This window comes from Setaria italica, chromosome III (genome assembly GCF_000263155.2).
Source record: "Setaria italica strain Yugu1 chromosome III, Setaria_italica_v2.0, whole genome shotgun sequence".
NCBI classification, from domain to species: Eukaryota; Viridiplantae; Streptophyta; class Magnoliopsida; order Poales; family Poaceae; genus Setaria; species Setaria italica.
In genome coordinates this window covers 48769026-48786904 of record NC_028452.1, presented here as the reverse complement: position 1 = coordinate 48786904, position 17879 = coordinate 48769026, and the positions used below count along the sequence as shown (strand labels likewise).

Sequence of the window (17879 nt, the reverse complement as noted above, 5' to 3'; positions counted from 1 at the left end):
GCCAGATCTGGCGGGACGGAAGGTGACCGCTGTTCATGGAGACCTGCGACTGAGCACGTGACTACGTGAGCCGCGCGTGGTATCAATGAAGCTACGAAGCTGCCATGCCTCGTGTTAACGTCCGTGCACACTCCACGCACTGGCTACTTCTTCCATTCCAAATTATAAATTATTTTAATTTTTTAGAAAGTTGAACTATTTTATGTTTGATCAAACTTACAGAGATGATCATGAAGATTTATGGCACCGAATAGTTAAACTACGAAAATATATTTAATGAAAAAACTAATAGTACTTGATATTGTGAATATTAGTACTTATTGTATAAATTTGATCCAACTTTTTTAAAAAAATTAAATAATTTATAATTTGGTAAATTTAAATAACTTATAATTTGGTACGACGAAGTAATGGCACTCGATTATTATCAAATCCGAGTGCAATCTTTTTCTATCGGTAAGGATTGCACCAGAATTTGGTACGGAGGAGTACTAGCTACAATCCGCCGCGTCCTGTGACTTTTGTGCGTAGCATGCATGGATCATGGATGCATATGCTTGTTAACTTACTCGTTGGCTTGGCCGAGTGAATAAGGCCAGAAGCAACCGCTCAAAGGAAACGTATACTTTTGTGCGTCAGAGATCGATCTCGTAGAGTGTCTGTGTATGAGCTACTCCCTCCATTCCACAGTTCGTATAGCAACGACTTTGTAGAAGAAACAAAACACACAAAAGACGTATAAGATGCATACTGGCTGCTACCCGTACGTACGTCCTACTGGCTAGCTGCTTGCTGGTCGGTCGATGATATTGACCGGCGCTACACGTACGTATACGCGTACCAGCAGGTGTGTCCGGCCGGCCGGTGAGCATTATGTTGTCGCGGTGCGATCGACACACGACCAGCAGCCAAGAGCGCGGTCGTCGTCGTCGCACCAGCTGCCGGCGACTGCCAACGACGGCGTACCGGCGGCCGATCTGGCCGTGTATGTATGTACGAAAACGATGTATCCACGGCGCAGCAGCTAGCATGCATGCAGGTAGCTGCCGTCGTCGGCCGCCATGGGTACTACACGGGTCTGGACTGTGGACCAGTAGCTAGCCACGTACGACGTACGACGGCACGGTCGAGATGCCGATTGATTGCCAACAAGATACCCACCTAGCTACTAGCTAGTGTATAGTATGACCAGAGTGTACATGTAGGAGTACTCTACATAACATGTGTTAGGCGTTACTCCCTCGGTTAAAAAAAAACATTCCCTCCGTATCAGAATATAGCTATGTTTAAATTTATCCTGGTCAAATATTTTAAACTTTAACTAGCTGTAGATAACAAAAAGAAATCCTAAACATGGACAACACAAAAATGATGGTACATTCCGAACGAAGCCAACTGTCGTGATCTCTAACTTTTTCTATTTGAAATAAATTATTTTTACTGGTATTATTGGACAAAGTTAAAACATTTGACTTAGGACAAATATAAACGTTGCTATATTTTAGGACAAGAGGTAGTAGATCGTTTTAATTTTATCTAAAGTTTTTTTTTACTTTGGACAAATTCACCAAAAGATTTATAAGCACCTACAATGCCAAATAATGCACTAGCAAGATACATGTTATTAATTTGATGGGCACTAGCAATGCTGCTGCCCATGCATCCATCGATGTGCGGTGTCATGCCAAATAAAAAAGTAATTTTCATGAAAAACCTACACATTGATTTTTTGTTCCCAAACTAAATAAAGCGTAGATTAAAAGTAGGCACTATTGGCAGTCAGCTAGTCTCTTCTCTATCAAAGAATACTCGTCAGGAGAGAGAGTACCAAACTACTTTAGGCTCGCTCCTACTACCCTCACGTTTGAGTGAAATCCCGCCATGCCAAGTCAAACGTGCAAACACGCATGCACGGAAGCTACGAAAGGTTGTACTGGTTTAAATTCGATCGGTTTAAATCCGAACAATTTTACCATGCTGCTGAACAAAGTGATCTAGGTTTGCTGCACTTGTTCCGAATCCGATCCATGCGTGGAAAAAAAAGGGGGGGAGAGAAAGGGAAATTAAAGTTGCAAGCTGAGTGAGTGGGCTCGGGAAGGGAAAAGCGCGCGAGAACGTAGCGCATGCAATGTAATGCAGAAAAGGACGAAATGCAAAGGAAAAAAAAAAACACAGAGACACCAAGACGACGACATGCATGGCCCTAGGCGACCCTACACGTATGCATCCATGGGGCATGCAGTGGGCACGCACGCAGGAGGGGTCGTTAGGACATGGCGATCGATCGATCCGCTTGTGCAGTGGCAGCGCCACGTCGTATGCAAGGAGGTGCTACCCAGCATGCAGGGTAGGTGTACACTGTACAGTACCTGTGATGCCACTGCTTTGTCCGGGTCCCGGCCGGAGGCCGGTGCAGCCAGCAGCTACGGACGTCGACCCACTGCACCCACCGCCGTCCGATCGTGAACGGACGTACGGACGCGTACCGCTCACTTGGTGTAGTGTACGTACTCTTGGAGATGTCAGAAACGGAGGAAAGGAATGGAGCCTTGGGCGGTTCAAAATGCTCAAGAACTTTCACTAACCTGTGTCTGCCCCCTTGGCTCAGCTGGACAAAGCGATGAACGAAGCAACTAACAAAGGTAGTAAGGGCAGTTGCACTTGTCCCCATGAAAGGGAGAAAAAGCGTAAAGGTCAGCCTCGAGATGATGATGATGATGAATTGATGATGAGGGCCATCAATCATGCATTGGAACTCTGCCGTGGTTCTGTAAATTCTTCAGGCTCCAATGCTCCTGCAGCCCTGCTCGATCTTCTCAACGAACTCTGCCGTGATAGCTCCAGTATCAGGCCCTGCTTTTCAGGTCGAAAGCCGCCGGTGCAGTCGATGCAGCCGGCAAGAGTTCGAGACCGGAGCACTCGGGAGATTCCTGGAATGGAAATGGAGCTCTCCGCTTCAGTTCAGCGATTCCAGTCTCCATGTCTGAAATCGGAGCGCTGCTCGTCGCTACGCTAGCAGCAGCAGTTGGTGGAGGTGAAGGACAGGGCGGCAAGGAAAGGCGAGCCAGCGCGGCGGTCGAGCAAGATCTTTCCTTCCATGGCCGCCTTTTGCTCTTTGGAACCATCCGCGACCAAAGCGACGCGTCTGGATTGGGGACTGTCTGCCTGGCTTTTGCTCCTTGTCGTTTGAATTAAAGCTCGTCCATGCAGGCAGGGGGACCTACGTACGGCTGGCGCAAATGATTGGCAGGATTGGACATTTCGCTATTTCAGAAAGGGAAATGGGTGGGGGTAAAGTCCAAAGCAGGGCTTGGCTTTTTTTAGGGATTGGACAGCTCCGTCGTCTAGCGATGAGGTTGCTCCTGCTCATTTTTCTACGAGGGTAATGAAGTCTAAAGGTCCAACCTTTATGCAGGAAGAGATTTTTTTTCCAATGAAAATAGTAGAACCATTGCTAGGTATTCGATCAAGATGAACAAGTGGGTGTGTTCATTTTTTTTCCGCAAAAGGGTGTGCCTAGGGGTGGTAAAGGGTCCTCTAATTTGGTCTAGCAAATTTAAAGATCAAGCTCAATAAGGATCGGACCATAATATTATTGATAAAAATAGATAGAACTGAATTGAACTGTGAACAAGGTTTGAGGGTCATGATCCATTACCACCTCTGGTGTGCCACCAAAGCCAATAGCGTCCACCGTTGCACGTGAAGTGTTTCTTCACTCGCAAATGTTATACGCTTGTAAAAACAATCATGGGTAGAGGAGAACAAATGGGTTCGATCTCACTATTACATGGTGCAAATGGCTAAGTTCAAGAAAAGTTGTCTGGAATTAGCAACAGGCTATCGACCCCGTTGGTTACATGCAGCTCCACCTTTGAAAAACAATTCAGTACTATTACCATTTGCCCATTGGAAAAACTTCAGTACCTTGGACAAAAGACTATCAATGTATTGCTATATTTCTCATCTATTATGTCTTATACGATATGTTTAGGTAGATGTTATTATATGATAGAAAATTTGCATATTTTCCACTGAAATCATGATAAAATAATTATTATATTGAAAAATGGTTTATCACCGGCTTTTCATTCTGTGAGTCCGGACTCTGCTTTAAGCCCTTGCTAAGATTTTCAGTTGGGCTACAACCACGTGAAGTGGACTTTGAGTCCAGCAAGCAATTCCTCCGGCGACATGAAATGGCCCAATGATCGGGCCATTTCCTCCCCACACACGCCACTCACTCTCTCTATAAGACCCAACGGGCCTGTGGAGGCCCATTCGTCTCACACAACCTCTCCCTCCTTTGATTTATAACTTGCCAAAACAAGCAATAAAAGCCCACCGCCACAAATCCGAACCGCCTTACTTTTGCTCCAAGCAATACCCTCTCTCCCCAAACCATCTCTACCCTAGCCCAGCTGACACACCGGCCCCACTTTGCCCTTCCCCACCTGTCATCCTCATCTCCTCCCAGCCCTTCGCAACATCACTAGGCACTCCGCTCGCCACAGTTCACACCGACGGTGATCCTACTCACCATCTCTTCTTTTACTGACATATGGGCCCCAAAATCCGGGTGCACAGAGGGCCCACCAGTAAGCGTCTCCAGCAACGGGCCTAGATTTCCCGCACGTGCTGTGCACGTGAGCGGGGGGGGAAATATCTCTGTGCCCTGCGCCTTTTAACCCATTCCCCCCTTCTCGCTTCGTCCGCCTCCCCCACCTCCCGTCTCCTCCCCTCCTTCCAAAACCCTAAACCCTAGCCGCCGCCGCCGCAGCCGTCGCGGCAGCAGAAGCAAGCCCAGCAGCAGCCATGTACGCCGCCCTCCGCCGCGCGGCGCCACTCCGGGGGCGCGCCGTGTCCGCGCTGGCGGCCGCGGTGCTCCAGCAGCAGCCGGCGGCGGCGATGGGGGCGGTGGCCCCGCGGCTGCCGCGGCAGCTCCCGGCGGCCACGGCGGCGTGGTTCCACTCGTCGCCGGCGTGGCTGGGGTTCCGGGAGACGGGGCCCGCCGGCGCGTCGGCGCGGGCGCAGTTCGCGGAGGAGGGGTCGTTCTACGAGGAGGAGAAGAGGGCGGGCGGTGGAGCCGCGGCGGAGGAGGGGCTGGAGATTGCCAAGCTGGGGATCTCGTCCAAGATCGTCGATAGGCTCGCTAGCAAGGGCATCACCAAGCTCTTCCCCATCCAGGTAACGAGGAGCTGTGGATCTTCACCACTATTTCGGTCGAAGACGAATAATATGCCAGTACTATCATCTATTTGCTGTGCAAAGTAGATTTTTTTTCTTTCACGCTTGAGGTTTGATCAGATCGTAGCAACCGGGTACCAACCTACTAGCCCTATTCTCTGTAGACATACATTAAGATGATTCGATGCTTAATTAGCTATCACCAACTGCAAAACTGTTCAATTAAGTCTTCCTTTTGTTTTAGTTGTAACGCCCCAAATTTGTTACGACCAGAGATCACATACTTCTGTTCATATTTCAGTTTGGGTGGCTACCCTGGCATGGTGATTGGATGAGACTTTAGAATTACTTGTGTTTGTTAGGGGTTAGGTGCTAATTTACCAAAGATGAATTAATTGCTCCATGTTTTGTGGATCTTGTACATGAGGAAAAAATGTTTGCTTTAAATCAGCACTGAGTTGATACTAAACCTTATCTTCTATTTTGCAACTTGTTTAGAGAGCTGTTCTTGAGCCAGCAATGCAAGGAAAGGACATGGTTGGTCGTGCCAAAACTGGGACAGGTAAAACTTTGGCGTTTGGAATCCCCATCATGGATGCTATTATCCGCCACAATGACAAGTACAAGTAAGCTAACAATATATATCTGCCACTATTTTTTTCATCTCTTCCTTTTGGTCCCCACTAATCCTGTATTTATTCTTTGTTGGGTACAGGCCTGGAAAGTTTCCCTTGGCTATTGTTTTGGCACCAACAAGAGAACTTGCAAAACAGGTTGAGAGGGAGTTCATTGAGTCTTCCCCCTTGGAAACACTATGTGTTTATGGAGGAACTCCAATTAGCCAGCAAATAAGGAAGCTTGGTTATGGTGTTGATGTGGTCATTGGGACACCTGGACGAGTGATTGATCTGCTAAAAAGAGGCTCTCTGAGTTTGGCAGAGATTCGGTTCGTTGTTCTTGATGAAGCAGACCAGATGTTGTCGGTGGGTTTTGATCAAGATGTTGAGACAATTTTGCAGCAAGTGCCTCAGCAGCGTCAAACATTGATGTTCTCTGCAACAATGCCAACCTGGATACGGAAGCTCACACAAAAGTACCTCAACAATCCTGTTACAGTTGACCTAGTGAGTTCAACTTCCAACGCTACTTTTATTTTACGTGCATTTATTGCTAGACTTTGTTACTAAAATTCACTGAATAAGCCATGTAACCGTATTTGGTGTTGATTCACTGAATAAGACATTAATCTGCATGCTCTGGTTGAAATGGGAACTAAATCAGTCAAAATGACTATGTTTTGCTTGATGGATTCCATTGTTTTGAAGTGCCACAACTTATGTTGAATCTATCTTGTTTATTGCTACATCTGGTCTAAATTCTTTGTAACTTACCCTAAAATGTGATAGCTGTTGGCAATCTGGTTTGCTAACTGTGATGGAGGACACTTCTAAAGAAAACAAATATAGAGTTGATTGCTGCATGTGGTTTCCTATGTGTGATCTATTCCATTATAAGCAAAAATGTTTTTATATGCCTCTTAAGAAATCATTTGCTAATACATGGAATTGATTTTCACTTTTTTTTCCCCATTTGTAGGTTGGTGAGGATGATCAAAAGCTGGCTGAAGGAATTAGTCTGTTTTCTATCGCTACGGAGAACCGCGAAAAACCTGCTGTCCTTGGAGAACTTATTAAGGTGAATATGAATCAGATTTGTATTATCTTTGTGCCACTGCAACTCTAATCCATTCCCAGTGGTATTAATTTACTTCTAATTCTAATTGCTGGAATTCATTGGTAATTTATTTATTCATGCAGGAGCACGCTAAAGGTGGAAAGTGCATTGTGTTCACGCAAACAAAAAGGGACGCTGATAGATTGTCATGCAGCATGAGTCGAAGTTTCCAGTGTGAAGCTCTTCATGGGGATATCTCACAAGCCCAAAGAGAGAGAACACTGGCAGGATTTCGTGATGGACGGTTTAATATTTTGATTGCCACTGATGTTGCTGCCCGTGGATTGGATATACCAAATGTTGATCTGGTTCGTGCTTCTCCCCTTCTATTGAGTTCTTTCCTTCTCTACCGACTAATTTCAACATCCATTGACTGGTTCTCCTTCAGGTGATACATTTTGAACTGCCAAACTCGTCTGAGATATTCGTCCACAGATCTGGCCGAACTGGCCGTGCTGGAAAGAAGGGTACTGCAATTGCGATGTACAACTATCGACAAAATAGGGACGTCCAGTCCATTGAACGTGATATTGGATCCAAGTTCAAAGAGGTTTGTTGGCATTGTGCAATGCTGTTTTATAGTGCTTTTTTGGTTGCGTTATGCTCATGTAGTTTTATATTGCCTTGCAGCTTCCAAAGGTAAATGTCGAGGGATCTGTCTTGCTTGGTGGTGACTTCGATTCCTTCGGTGGTGGTGGTGGTGGAGGGTATGGTGGATCAAACTTTGGGCGCTCACGGGGCTCCGGTGGACGTGGTGGTGGTTTTGGCAACTCATCAGGCAGGGGTGGTGGATTTGGCCGATCAGGAGGTGGTGGTGGTGGATTCGGAGATTCAGGATTTGGCCGCTCAGACGGTGGATTCGGTGGCTCAGGATTTGGCCGTTCAGGTGGCGGAGGAGGTTTTGGTGACTCTGGGTTTGGTCGCTCAAGCGGTGGATACGGTGACTCAGGGTTTGGTCGCTCAAGTGGTGGTGGATCTGGTTTTGGTCGTTCCGGTGGATTTGGGGATTCTGGCTCAGGTCGGTTTGGTGGCGGTTTTGGTAGTAGCTCAGGTGGTTTTGGTGGTGGCTTTGGTGACAGGAAGTCGGGTTGATTTGGCAACTCGTCTTAGTCTGAAGATGGACTTGGGCAAAAGTAATAGCATCTACCCTTAATATGGTTATCCTGATGATTAGTATGGACATTTGAGGGTCATAATAGAGATAGGCCATTCTTGACCCGTTGTTTGATCCCTCTGAGGCTCTGTTGGTGACAAGGCTGGAGTCACTGCCGTGGAAAACACTCGCTTATCCTTTTGTCTGGAGAGGGATTGATCAGAATGCAGCAGGAAATAATCACGAGTGCTATTTTTCATTACTGTTCTGTTTTTTCCTTTGCCTTTTGATCCTTCAAGCTCTAGCAATAGATCATACCTGTAAAATATGCAGAGGGTTCTCTGCGGATGATTTTCTTATATCGTTTTTGGTAGTGGCACTGTACTGTATGATGATTTTGGTGCGACCTTGTAGGCCATTCTGACCTGAATGACGTTCTCTATAATCGTATCGTATATCTACCATTCTACCCCACATAAGCTTTTGCCTTACCTTTTGGTGGCGACTTTTCTCTTGAAAATAAAAGGCTCCGGCTTGATCATGAAATTCAAAATTTATGGAAGTGTTTAAATTAACAATCAAACAGCGCTTGGTATGTAGGTCCTGGAAAGAAAGATCCTTCTTTCTGTCATATGAAAGACATTTTTTGTTCAGAAGTCATGTTTCCACCTATTTCAATGATTGGCAAAATCTTGCCATGACATGTTGAACATCTGTTTTTAGAGCTGGCATCGCCTCCGTCCATTTTACATTGATAACCAGGACAAAAAGGACACGCATTACTGGTGGCACAGTTGATGGATGGGCTCTACTACTGCGTAGCTTGGGACTTGGGAGCTCATTTGGGTGTCCGAGCATTTAGCATCTTCTCCAAGCTCATTCAACGAAGACAAACCTCACATTTAAGGACGTCCCAGTGTTTCTTGTTGAGCTCATTTGGGCGGGGATTTGATGCAAAGCGCATAACACTGTTTCTTGTTGGAGAGGGATCCCAATGCAGTGCATGGTATGATTATAGTTGTTTGGGAACACAGGCAAGTCATCTATGTGCACAAGATAAATTGCACTTCAATACATTTTGGATAAGAAAACTTGTACTAGATCATGAACAAAAAAGAAGATTACATGGATATTCTTCCGATGTTAAACTAGCTTGCACTGTGGATTCAGAGTTGACATCACATCAGCCGGCTACTGGTACAGATTTGACAAGTCACTTTGACCTCTATAGTTGAAGAGGAATCGAGTTCATGGCTAACAGCCCTGAAGGCAAACTTGCAGATAGGATCTACTCCAAGAGCCGGAGCCTTGAAATACAGAAACAAGGGAGAATTCAATCTCACCGCGACCACAAATCTCTTCAGCTCACATAGGTCCCCGATATCGCCACGGATCGAAGATCTTGATTTCTTGCGGTATCCGACCAGCTCACATAGGTCCAGACCGCTGGGACGATGATGATGATGCCTCCCTGGATGTATCTGTTCCATCCAAACTTGTACCGTTGGTGATTGCTCCATCGATGAATGTGGCAGCCCCATTGATGAGCGGCAGATCGTCGTCTTGCATTGTGTCCCCGCTCTGCTTCATCCTGATGTCGTACTCGATCAGCACTCGGCACTGCAAGTAGACGCCTCTCCTCGGGCCGGAGAGGTAGATGAAGGGGTCCGAGGTGAGGTCTTGGATGGTGAAGGGATCGGATCGTCCCTGCTGTGGTTCAAGACGTAGTTGCGGAGAGGGTCCAGTAGGTCGCGGACGGCCATGAAGCCGTACAGCTGAACGGGGTCGCCACCGCCGCCGGCGTGCTGCCTGCAGGCGGTCCAGCATGGATGGCAGATGTCGGTCGGGTCCGACAGCCTCATTGGTTCCAGGCGAGCTGGTGAGAGCACCAGTGGTATTGTTATTTATACATATAATTGAATAGAAGATAAATAAGGAAAAAGTATATTTTTCATCCCTAAGTATTTTGAAACTATCACATTTGTTTTAATTGGTGCAAATCGATCCCTTATCTAATTACATCGATGCAAACCTTTTAGTGCCATCCTGATATAATGCGGTTTATGTCACATAGTTATCTGAGTATTCACTGCTTAGCGATGTAACGAGCCAAAAATATAAAACCCACAATTTTTTTATAATAAATCCTCTAAATGACTATCCATAAATATTTTAAAAAGGATTAAGGAAACACTGTTATAGCGATTGACTCAACATAAGACATAGCTAAGCAACGAGTCGCAGGATGATCATATGGCCAAAACTATTGTAATATTATAATATACCATTGTTAAACTAAGGTGGGGATAATAAATGCACCGATTTATAGTTAGTTAAGGGGTAATACTTAGGGATAAAAAATACATTTTTCCTATAAATAAAATATATTTCGATTCAAAGGAAATTGGGAGTGAAATTGAGCATGAAAACATCGATTAATCGATCCAAATAAGATAGAGGGAGGCTTGGCATGCGGCACTTACTCTCCCTGGTGTCGTGCAGGTGGTACAGCCGGTGCAAGGGGTGCTCGTCGGGCCTGAAGATGGATCCGTCGCCATGCTTGCTTCCTTCCACTAGCTCCGCCGGGATCACGCCCTCCTCCTCGACCACCTCCGCCGGGATCACGCCCTCCTCCTCTGCCGCCGCCATCTTCCGTTTCCTAGTGCGAGGATGCTCGGTGGCGGCGCCACCGCCGATGTCCATCGACCCGAATGTAAGCGGCCGGGCTGGACTTTGGCGCGCTTTTTTGGATGGGAGGAGTCTCTCTCTCCGCGCTCTCCTATTTTGTTGCGTTTTACGGATGTGCAGGAGACAGCCGGGCAGGAGGCCCATCGATCCGAATCCGATTAGGCCCCCGTTTGCATCGATGAATTGGGCCTGGAATCGCGGGGGGTCATATCCTTTTTTTGTTGCATGTCTGATGATCCGAATCCCAACGACGGAACGGAATCTCCTCTGATGTCAAGTTGTTAACTGACGGAACTGACAGCTCGTTCGCTTGGCTGCTGCGTTTGGCCTCTTGCTGCTGCGGCAGAGAGCTGCTGCGTGCTGCAGCTGCTGCGGCAGAGAGCCGAGCAGCAGCAGCCAGCTGCAAAGCAGCCAGCCGAACGAGGTCTGAATCTCCTCTGAACTTTTAGTGCCAGGCATGGCATGGCAGGACGTACTCCCTCCGTTCCAAATTACAAAGTCATTTCAATTTTTAGAGAGGATCATAAAAAATTACAAAGTCATTTCAATTTTTAGAGAGGATTATAAAAAATTACAAAGTCATTTCAATTTTTTAGAGAGGATCATAAAAATTTATAACACCGATAGATATACTATAAAAAATATATTTAATGAAGAAATTAATGGTACTTTGGTATAATGAATGTTAGTACTTTATTGTATAAATTTGATCAACCTTGAGATGTTTTAACTCTCTAATAAAGTTGAAATGACTGATAATTTGTAATATGATAATTTGTAATCTGGAAGGAGTAGCATACGCATGTGCGCGTGCCGGAGACCCGACCCGGACACGCCGTCGCTGGCTTGCCGGCGACCTCTCGCGCGGCTCAGACGGCGTCAAAGTCCAAACAGTGCCACACGGTTAAGCCACTGACAGAGAACAGCGTGTATGACATGCACCGATGCACGTCGATCGAAAGAGATAATTTTTTATTCTTTTTTTCTATAAAAGAACTTCCTTTACTTTAAAGTAAAAAAATCTACTAGAAAGATTTTAGCAATGGTTGTACGGGCATGCTCATGAGATTGGAATGCATCAGCTGTAACTGTAAGGGTAATTTCATCCATGGGCACGGCTCTAATGACAATGACAGTGGCAGGCTGGCAGCTGGCCCCACACGTGCAACTGCAACATCAGTTTGACCACTCTTTTTTTAAGCAGAAGAGAAAAGAGTATGCAGTTCATTATATCTTATTACATTAATAAAGGTAGACTCTCGAGCTCGAAAATGCAAATTGATTACTAACATGATTAAAACTAAGTTCTTCTCGGCGCGCCACGAGCTTGTCTTCCCAAGTCCATTTCCTGCTTGAGTCTGACCACTCTTCTCTTCCACCTTGAACAAGAGAGGCTTTTTACATGTCATTTTCTTATCTCCTGCACATGTAATTTTCCTGGACATTGCTGTTCAGGTCATTTGGTGAACTCCATTCAGCTCACCATCGATACCTGCCTAGCAATAAAATGGCCAAAAAAAAAAAGTTATCTCACTGTGACGTCATGCTCACGAGTCAGTTTTACCAACGCTTGTGGGGCCAGGTCCACCAGTGAGGTCAAGACTTTCAGACACATAAGCTGCTCGTTCTCGACAATCTTGCCCTTTTGCAATTTGCAAACTGCTCTCTTGGCGTCTCCAAAATTCAACGAGTAAAGTCTTCGACGAGTAAGACGGACTTAGACCTTTTCCTTTTCTCAAACTTTTTTTTAAAAAAATGTAGAACTATTGGCTATGGGTCAAGAGCAATGTTCAACGATGCATGGTTGACCTTTTCATGATCTGCATGGGCATAGTATTAGTTAGTGTATGAACAGAACAAGTCAAGCTCAATCTCATGATCTAAAATGCCCAGAAGAGGAACAATACGTATGAAACTCTGTCGTGCAAGATTTGTACAGAATCGTCCTTGGATAAATACTCTATGATTTTTCGGTCTCTCCACGTTCGTGTTTCTGAAATATTTGACCATTTTTGTTGAAGATCTGAAATATTTGACCATTGTTGGCTTGCTGCACCGATAACTGAGCATAATCTGTACCTAGAGACCAGTAATACTGGACTGAATCATGATTTGAGACCTAATCGCTTCGTTAATCTTCTGTAAAGCAGCACACGTGTTATTTTCTTTCCCTCCTGTTTCGCTTTCGCCATTTGACGAAATCAACGAAATTCATCCGTAACATCCATGCATGATGATGAAAGACATGACTACATGACTGATTCGTGCAGCTGGTACAGAGAGTGACTGATTCCTGCATTGTATTGCCTCTTGAATATTCCGTGGCTGTTCAACTGTGTTGTGACGGTGAACATGAAAATTGCTTTTTATACGCATGCATTTTCGTTTGCAATTTGGGCTTTATTGAATCTTTTCTATTTGTTATGTCCTCAAACTTAAAATCTTTTTTTTAAACAGCGCACATGATATATCATATCAATGATCTTACTGTCTTGCTTCGGATTAGCAACCTGATATACTAAATCCTGCCATTTTGAAAGGTGAGGCACTAGTTAAATTTTAAAACATTAATAATTTTATAAAATAAATTCAAGAGATCTTGTCGACGAAATAAAAGTGGTAGGTACACCGTACACATCATTATTGTCAAAGTCACCGGGTACTTTGATGCCTATTTGTTTCATTCACCAAGAGTCCAAACGCTATAAATTGGAGAGGAAGAAATGGAAGAATGTGACTAGACCAATATATAAAATGGATACATGTAGTCAATGTATCTCTTTTTCCCTGTGAGCGCAACCTAGGAAATGTAAAAAACTTGAAGATTTCTTTGCTAGCCAGCAAAGGGCTGCTCCAGAATGTAGACTTAGTGTAACATCTCATTTCAACTCAAAAAACTTCTCCAGGTTACAAGTCAAAACATTTTGGTTTCAGCGATGAATTCAAGCTTTAATACTCGTACCTCGTACAAAACTCTGCATTTAAGATTAAGTCCAACGGATTCCCATCTGCTACCCACTGATGTACACAAGTACTCCTCAATTCGGTATTGAATGTATTTCAAGTATAATCCAAAGCATACCTTTTTCAGCTACTTAGTCTACTCTTTTCTTAATCGTTGAGCAATGAACAGTGGTCAGACAAAAGGGAACAGATCAAAATGCAGAGTTAAACTGAAGCATCCTGGAAGGAGGGAGAACAAACGATGACATATGAAAATAGGGCTCGAATTCAGCCTTCAAGAAGAAATCAGTGGCTGTCATAAATTCGAATTAAGAAATTTTGTCCATGCCCAGTAGCGTTTCGACCTCCGTGGCTGAATTTTGTAGATATTTAGGTACGATGCAAGCGTATGGGCAAAGTCAATGATTGTACAGTGGAATTGATAATACAGAAACCATCTGCCTTTTCAAGGCTGAGTCATTTCCTATTTACAACGATCATTTTCTTATGATAATTTTATAATGACCAATTTATATGGTCTTTGAACACACATGGCTACCTGAACACTGTACAACTGTACACTGGTAAACACGTTTGTTCAGTGATCAATCCATCATTAGCATAACTAAACCAGGATGTGACTATTAAGTATTACCTTAAGATGTGAACAGAAACACTGCAGCTTCACAAGCACAGCCAACAGCTCCAGAGCATCCACACCTATCATCAGCTTATAAAAATAGCTTGAACTTGTCTATCATCTTGGCATCTTCTGATCCTTTGCTTATTTTATGGCTCTTGGTGTGAGCTGAGCACAAGTCTTCCATGCTGTACCTTGTCAAGTTGAAAGAAAACTGAACTCTCAAAGGTCAGAAGAGAACAAGCCTGGTCAGTCCCAGTGGGTCCTTGCCCAGATTGTCATGTATTTATGGCACAGCCATGCTAGTCTTCTCCTTCTGCCATTGCAAGTCTTGCAGAAACATATCCTCTTCTCTATCTTCTCTTAGTACCTTCCAAGAGTTCCTTGCTGGGTGTTCGATGTTCTTGGCTCTTTATGCAGACTTCAGCCCATCAGAGTGAAGTCTTCCACTGATCAATTAATCTGCAGGTGAATTTCACTTCTCAGCTTCTGTTCTCTTGCTTGCTGAATCGTCTCAATTCTCTGACTAGATATGTAGGTTTCTAGATTTCTTGGAGTTTACATGCTATCCTGTAAATTTGTTTACTCTCTATTTCAGTGTTCAGGAATCAGGATGACAATAGACATTCTTGTTCCATCGAATTTTGTTGTTCAAACATGAAATTGTTCAATCAGTTTTCTTTTTACCATACACTCTTCGGTCATTCTGATGTCAGAGTTTTGTACGAATCTGCAAACTTGGCTGGGAATTACTACTCTTATGTTTTCATAGCTCTCATAGAAAGAGTAAATTTGCTACTTCTGAGTGTCATCATGCAATACCTGCTTGATCTCTGGAAACCTACTGACTAATTTCTTTCTCAGGTAGCTATCAACACCTCTTTTGTATATCTGAAGATCCTAATTCCAAATAAGAGAGGCTCAAAACAATAGGAATGGGTTGCTTCTCTGTGTTCCGGAGGAAGAAGAATTCCAGAAGCCAGATTGTGCAGCATGACCAAGGTAGACTTTTGCAGTTTTTGTTTTTGTACCAACTGCTGATCTTCTGAAGCATCTTAGAACCTTACTGTAGTTCATTCAATTCTGTTCACAGACATCCCGATCACCGGCAACGTGAAAATTTACTCGTCCAAGGAGTTAAGGAAAGCCACAAGAAACTTCTGCCCTGGAAACAAGCTTGGACAGGGTTCCTTTGGCCGTGTCTACCTGGTAGGTTCAGACGTTGAGATACCAGTTGCTCTAATATCTGTTACGCATAGTTTCAACAGGGACTCTGGATCCTGTAAGGTATTACATGCCCAATTATCTTCCTGTTTGGAATACAGGCTCATAGGAACTTGCAGAAATTTTAAGATTTGGGAAATACTCCTGTTTCATGGGGCCTCAGTTACTGAATTATTAGAACATGACAGTGTTCTTCAAACTCGAGCAACTTCCTTCACTGCAACATTTTGATCAGCCCTTGTTATCAGCTCATGTTCTGACCTGATCTGTGCAGGGAAAGCTGAATAATGGCGAGAAGGTTGCCATCAAGGTGCTCTCCTCAGAGTCGAGGCAAGGAACAAAGGAGTTCTTGAATGAGCTGAGTGTCATATCCAACATAACCCATCACAACCTTGTCAAACTGCATGGCTGCTGCTTCGATGGAGGCCAGAAGATGCTGGTCTACAATTACGTGGAGAACAACAGCCTTGCACAGACCCTTTTCGGTAATGCCTGAACCTAGATATTCAGTGGTGCTACGATGCGTTTGTTCAGTCAAAATCTGGATCTCTGATGCATCATGTTGTTCTTCAGGTAAGTCACGCAGTGGCATCATCTTAGACTGGAGGACAAGGATGAAGATCTGCATTGGTGTTGCTGATGGGCTCACCTACCTTCATGAAGAGGTCCGGCCACCGATCGTCCACCGTGACATCAAAGCGAGCAACATTCTCCTTGACAGAAACCTGAGCCCCAAGATAGCAGACTTCGGGCTGGCAAAGTTCTTCCCAGGCAACATGACACATATCAGCACCAGGGTTGCAGGGACTCTGTAAGTAGTGTCTTACTTCCTGTTGATGTCCATGTCTCTTTGATTTTGCAGACATACCATATAATTGGGAAAACAGAGTTGACATATTTTCTTTTATCAGAGGATATCTTGCACCGGAGTATGCAATCCGAGGACAGCTAACCAAAAAGGCCGATGTCTACAGCTTTGGTGTACTGCTGCTGGAGATCGTCGGTGGCAGATGCCACACCGATCCCAGATTACCTCTTGATGAGCAGTTCCTCCTAGAAAAGGTGAAGCTAAATTCCAACAATGGTTTGCGGTTGATTTTACTCCCTGAACAAAATTTAGGCTCACTTTGCTCCCCTAAACTATTTCATTTGGTCCAATCTACCCCCTAATTAGATTTTTCTTTTTTTTTCTCCATGTATAAGTTGAATTTTGAGTTCAAATTTTGTGAGCAGATACAAAATATAATGCCTTATGTTAAAAAATTATACTAAGAATTTTTTATGATTATTTTCATAGGTTAGGAATATTTAATATGAAATTGATCTTAGATATACAAAACTGTATGAAAAGTAGAAGTACAGACGTGCTAATATTCAGATTACCCAATTAAACCATGAGAAATCATACTAGACATATCCTGTACTGTTTGCATTATGGACCAGTTTACATAATCACATGTTAGACAAGGACAAGCACAGAGTGCTTGTTAGAGTTGGAAGAATTCTGAAGGAAAGTGTAAGGAAGGTGCCCTTTCCGTGTTGCTACTAATTATTCAAAGCAGTTGTATACTTCCATTGACTGGCCTGTTGTGTTCCTAGCTTTTAGCTATTAGCCTAATTCTTATGAATACATCTGGTTCATTCCAAATTGGTGATTTGTGAGAAATTAACTTATCTTTTAGGAATGCAGCAAATGGGCAGACTATTAGAAACTTGCTAGGTTGGTGTAAAAAAAAGAAACTTGCTAGCTTTGAAATACCTGAAGTGCTAGAGCTATCAGATCAAGATTTCAATTTAAAGCATCTGAAATATGAAATTTCTGCTATACTGTCAGGTCTGGATGCTTTATGAGTCCGGTGATCTCGACAGCATCATTGACAGGACCCTGAAGCTTGATTTTGACACCGAGGAAGCGCGTCGGTTGCTGAAAATAGGGCTTCTGTGCACCCAGGATAGCCCCAAGATCAGGCCCTCCATGTCAATGGTCGCCAAGATGTTGAAGGGTGAGTGTGCCGTCGGTGACAAGATCATGAGGCCTGGCCTGATTACAGACGTCATGGACCTAAAAGTCAGGACAGTAGAGCCAGTCCAGTTCAGTTTGTCTCCATCAATGTCTCCTGCATTGAGCAACTCATTGTTATCCACACTTGCAGTAGCTGGTAGCACTGTTGTAGAGGAGAGTCCCTGATGGAAAGTCAGCAAGTTAAAGGACCAGATGCCTGAGAAAAAAATGGGCTGTAAATTGGATGGAGCATGGCCTGTTTTTTTTAGTAATTTAGCACATTGTAGGAGTGTCAGTTTGGATCTATATATATCATCCTAGTTTGATTACCGATAATAGAGGTTTGAGTCTACAAGTGCCACTTAAAA

The 17879-nt window shown here is 44.2% G+C and overlaps 2 protein-coding genes across 3 annotated transcripts; both read left to right on the top strand.

Annotated features, from left to right (window-relative positions):
• The first annotated feature begins 4745 nt into the window (after window positions 1–4745).
• Window positions 4746–8488, top strand: LOC101754452 (DEAD-box ATP-dependent RNA helicase 9). The gene is made up of 7 exons (XM_004963102.3): window positions 4746–5187; window positions 5686–5813; window positions 5903–6311; window positions 6784–6882; window positions 7005–7229; window positions 7310–7471; window positions 7552–8488. Exons 1-7 carry the CDS (start codon window positions 4816–4818, stop codon window positions 8011–8013), a joined length of 1857 nt encoding a protein of 618 aa, XP_004963159.3. The 5' UTR covers window positions 4746–4815; the 3' UTR covers window positions 8014–8488.
• A 6072-nt stretch (window positions 8489–14560) lies between these two features.
• LOC101754056 (cold-responsive protein kinase 1) lies at window positions 14561–17847 on the top strand. Of its 2 annotated transcripts, none has more exons than XM_022825513.1 (7): window positions 14561–14741; window positions 15147–15287; window positions 15379–15494; window positions 15784–15994; window positions 16083–16320; window positions 16421–16571; window positions 17344–17847. In XM_022825513.1, exons 2-7 carry the CDS (start codon window positions 15221–15223, stop codon window positions 17695–17697), a joined length of 1137 nt encoding a protein of 378 aa, XP_022681248.1. In that variant the 5' UTR covers window positions 14561–14741; window positions 15147–15220; the 3' UTR covers window positions 17698–17847. The 2 variants fall into 2 exon arrangements, with proteins under 2 accessions (XP_022681248.1, XP_004963158.1); XM_004963101.3 differs by having other exon boundaries at window positions 14561–14753; window positions 15150–15287.
• The last annotated feature ends 32 nt before the right edge of the window (window positions 17848–17879 follow it).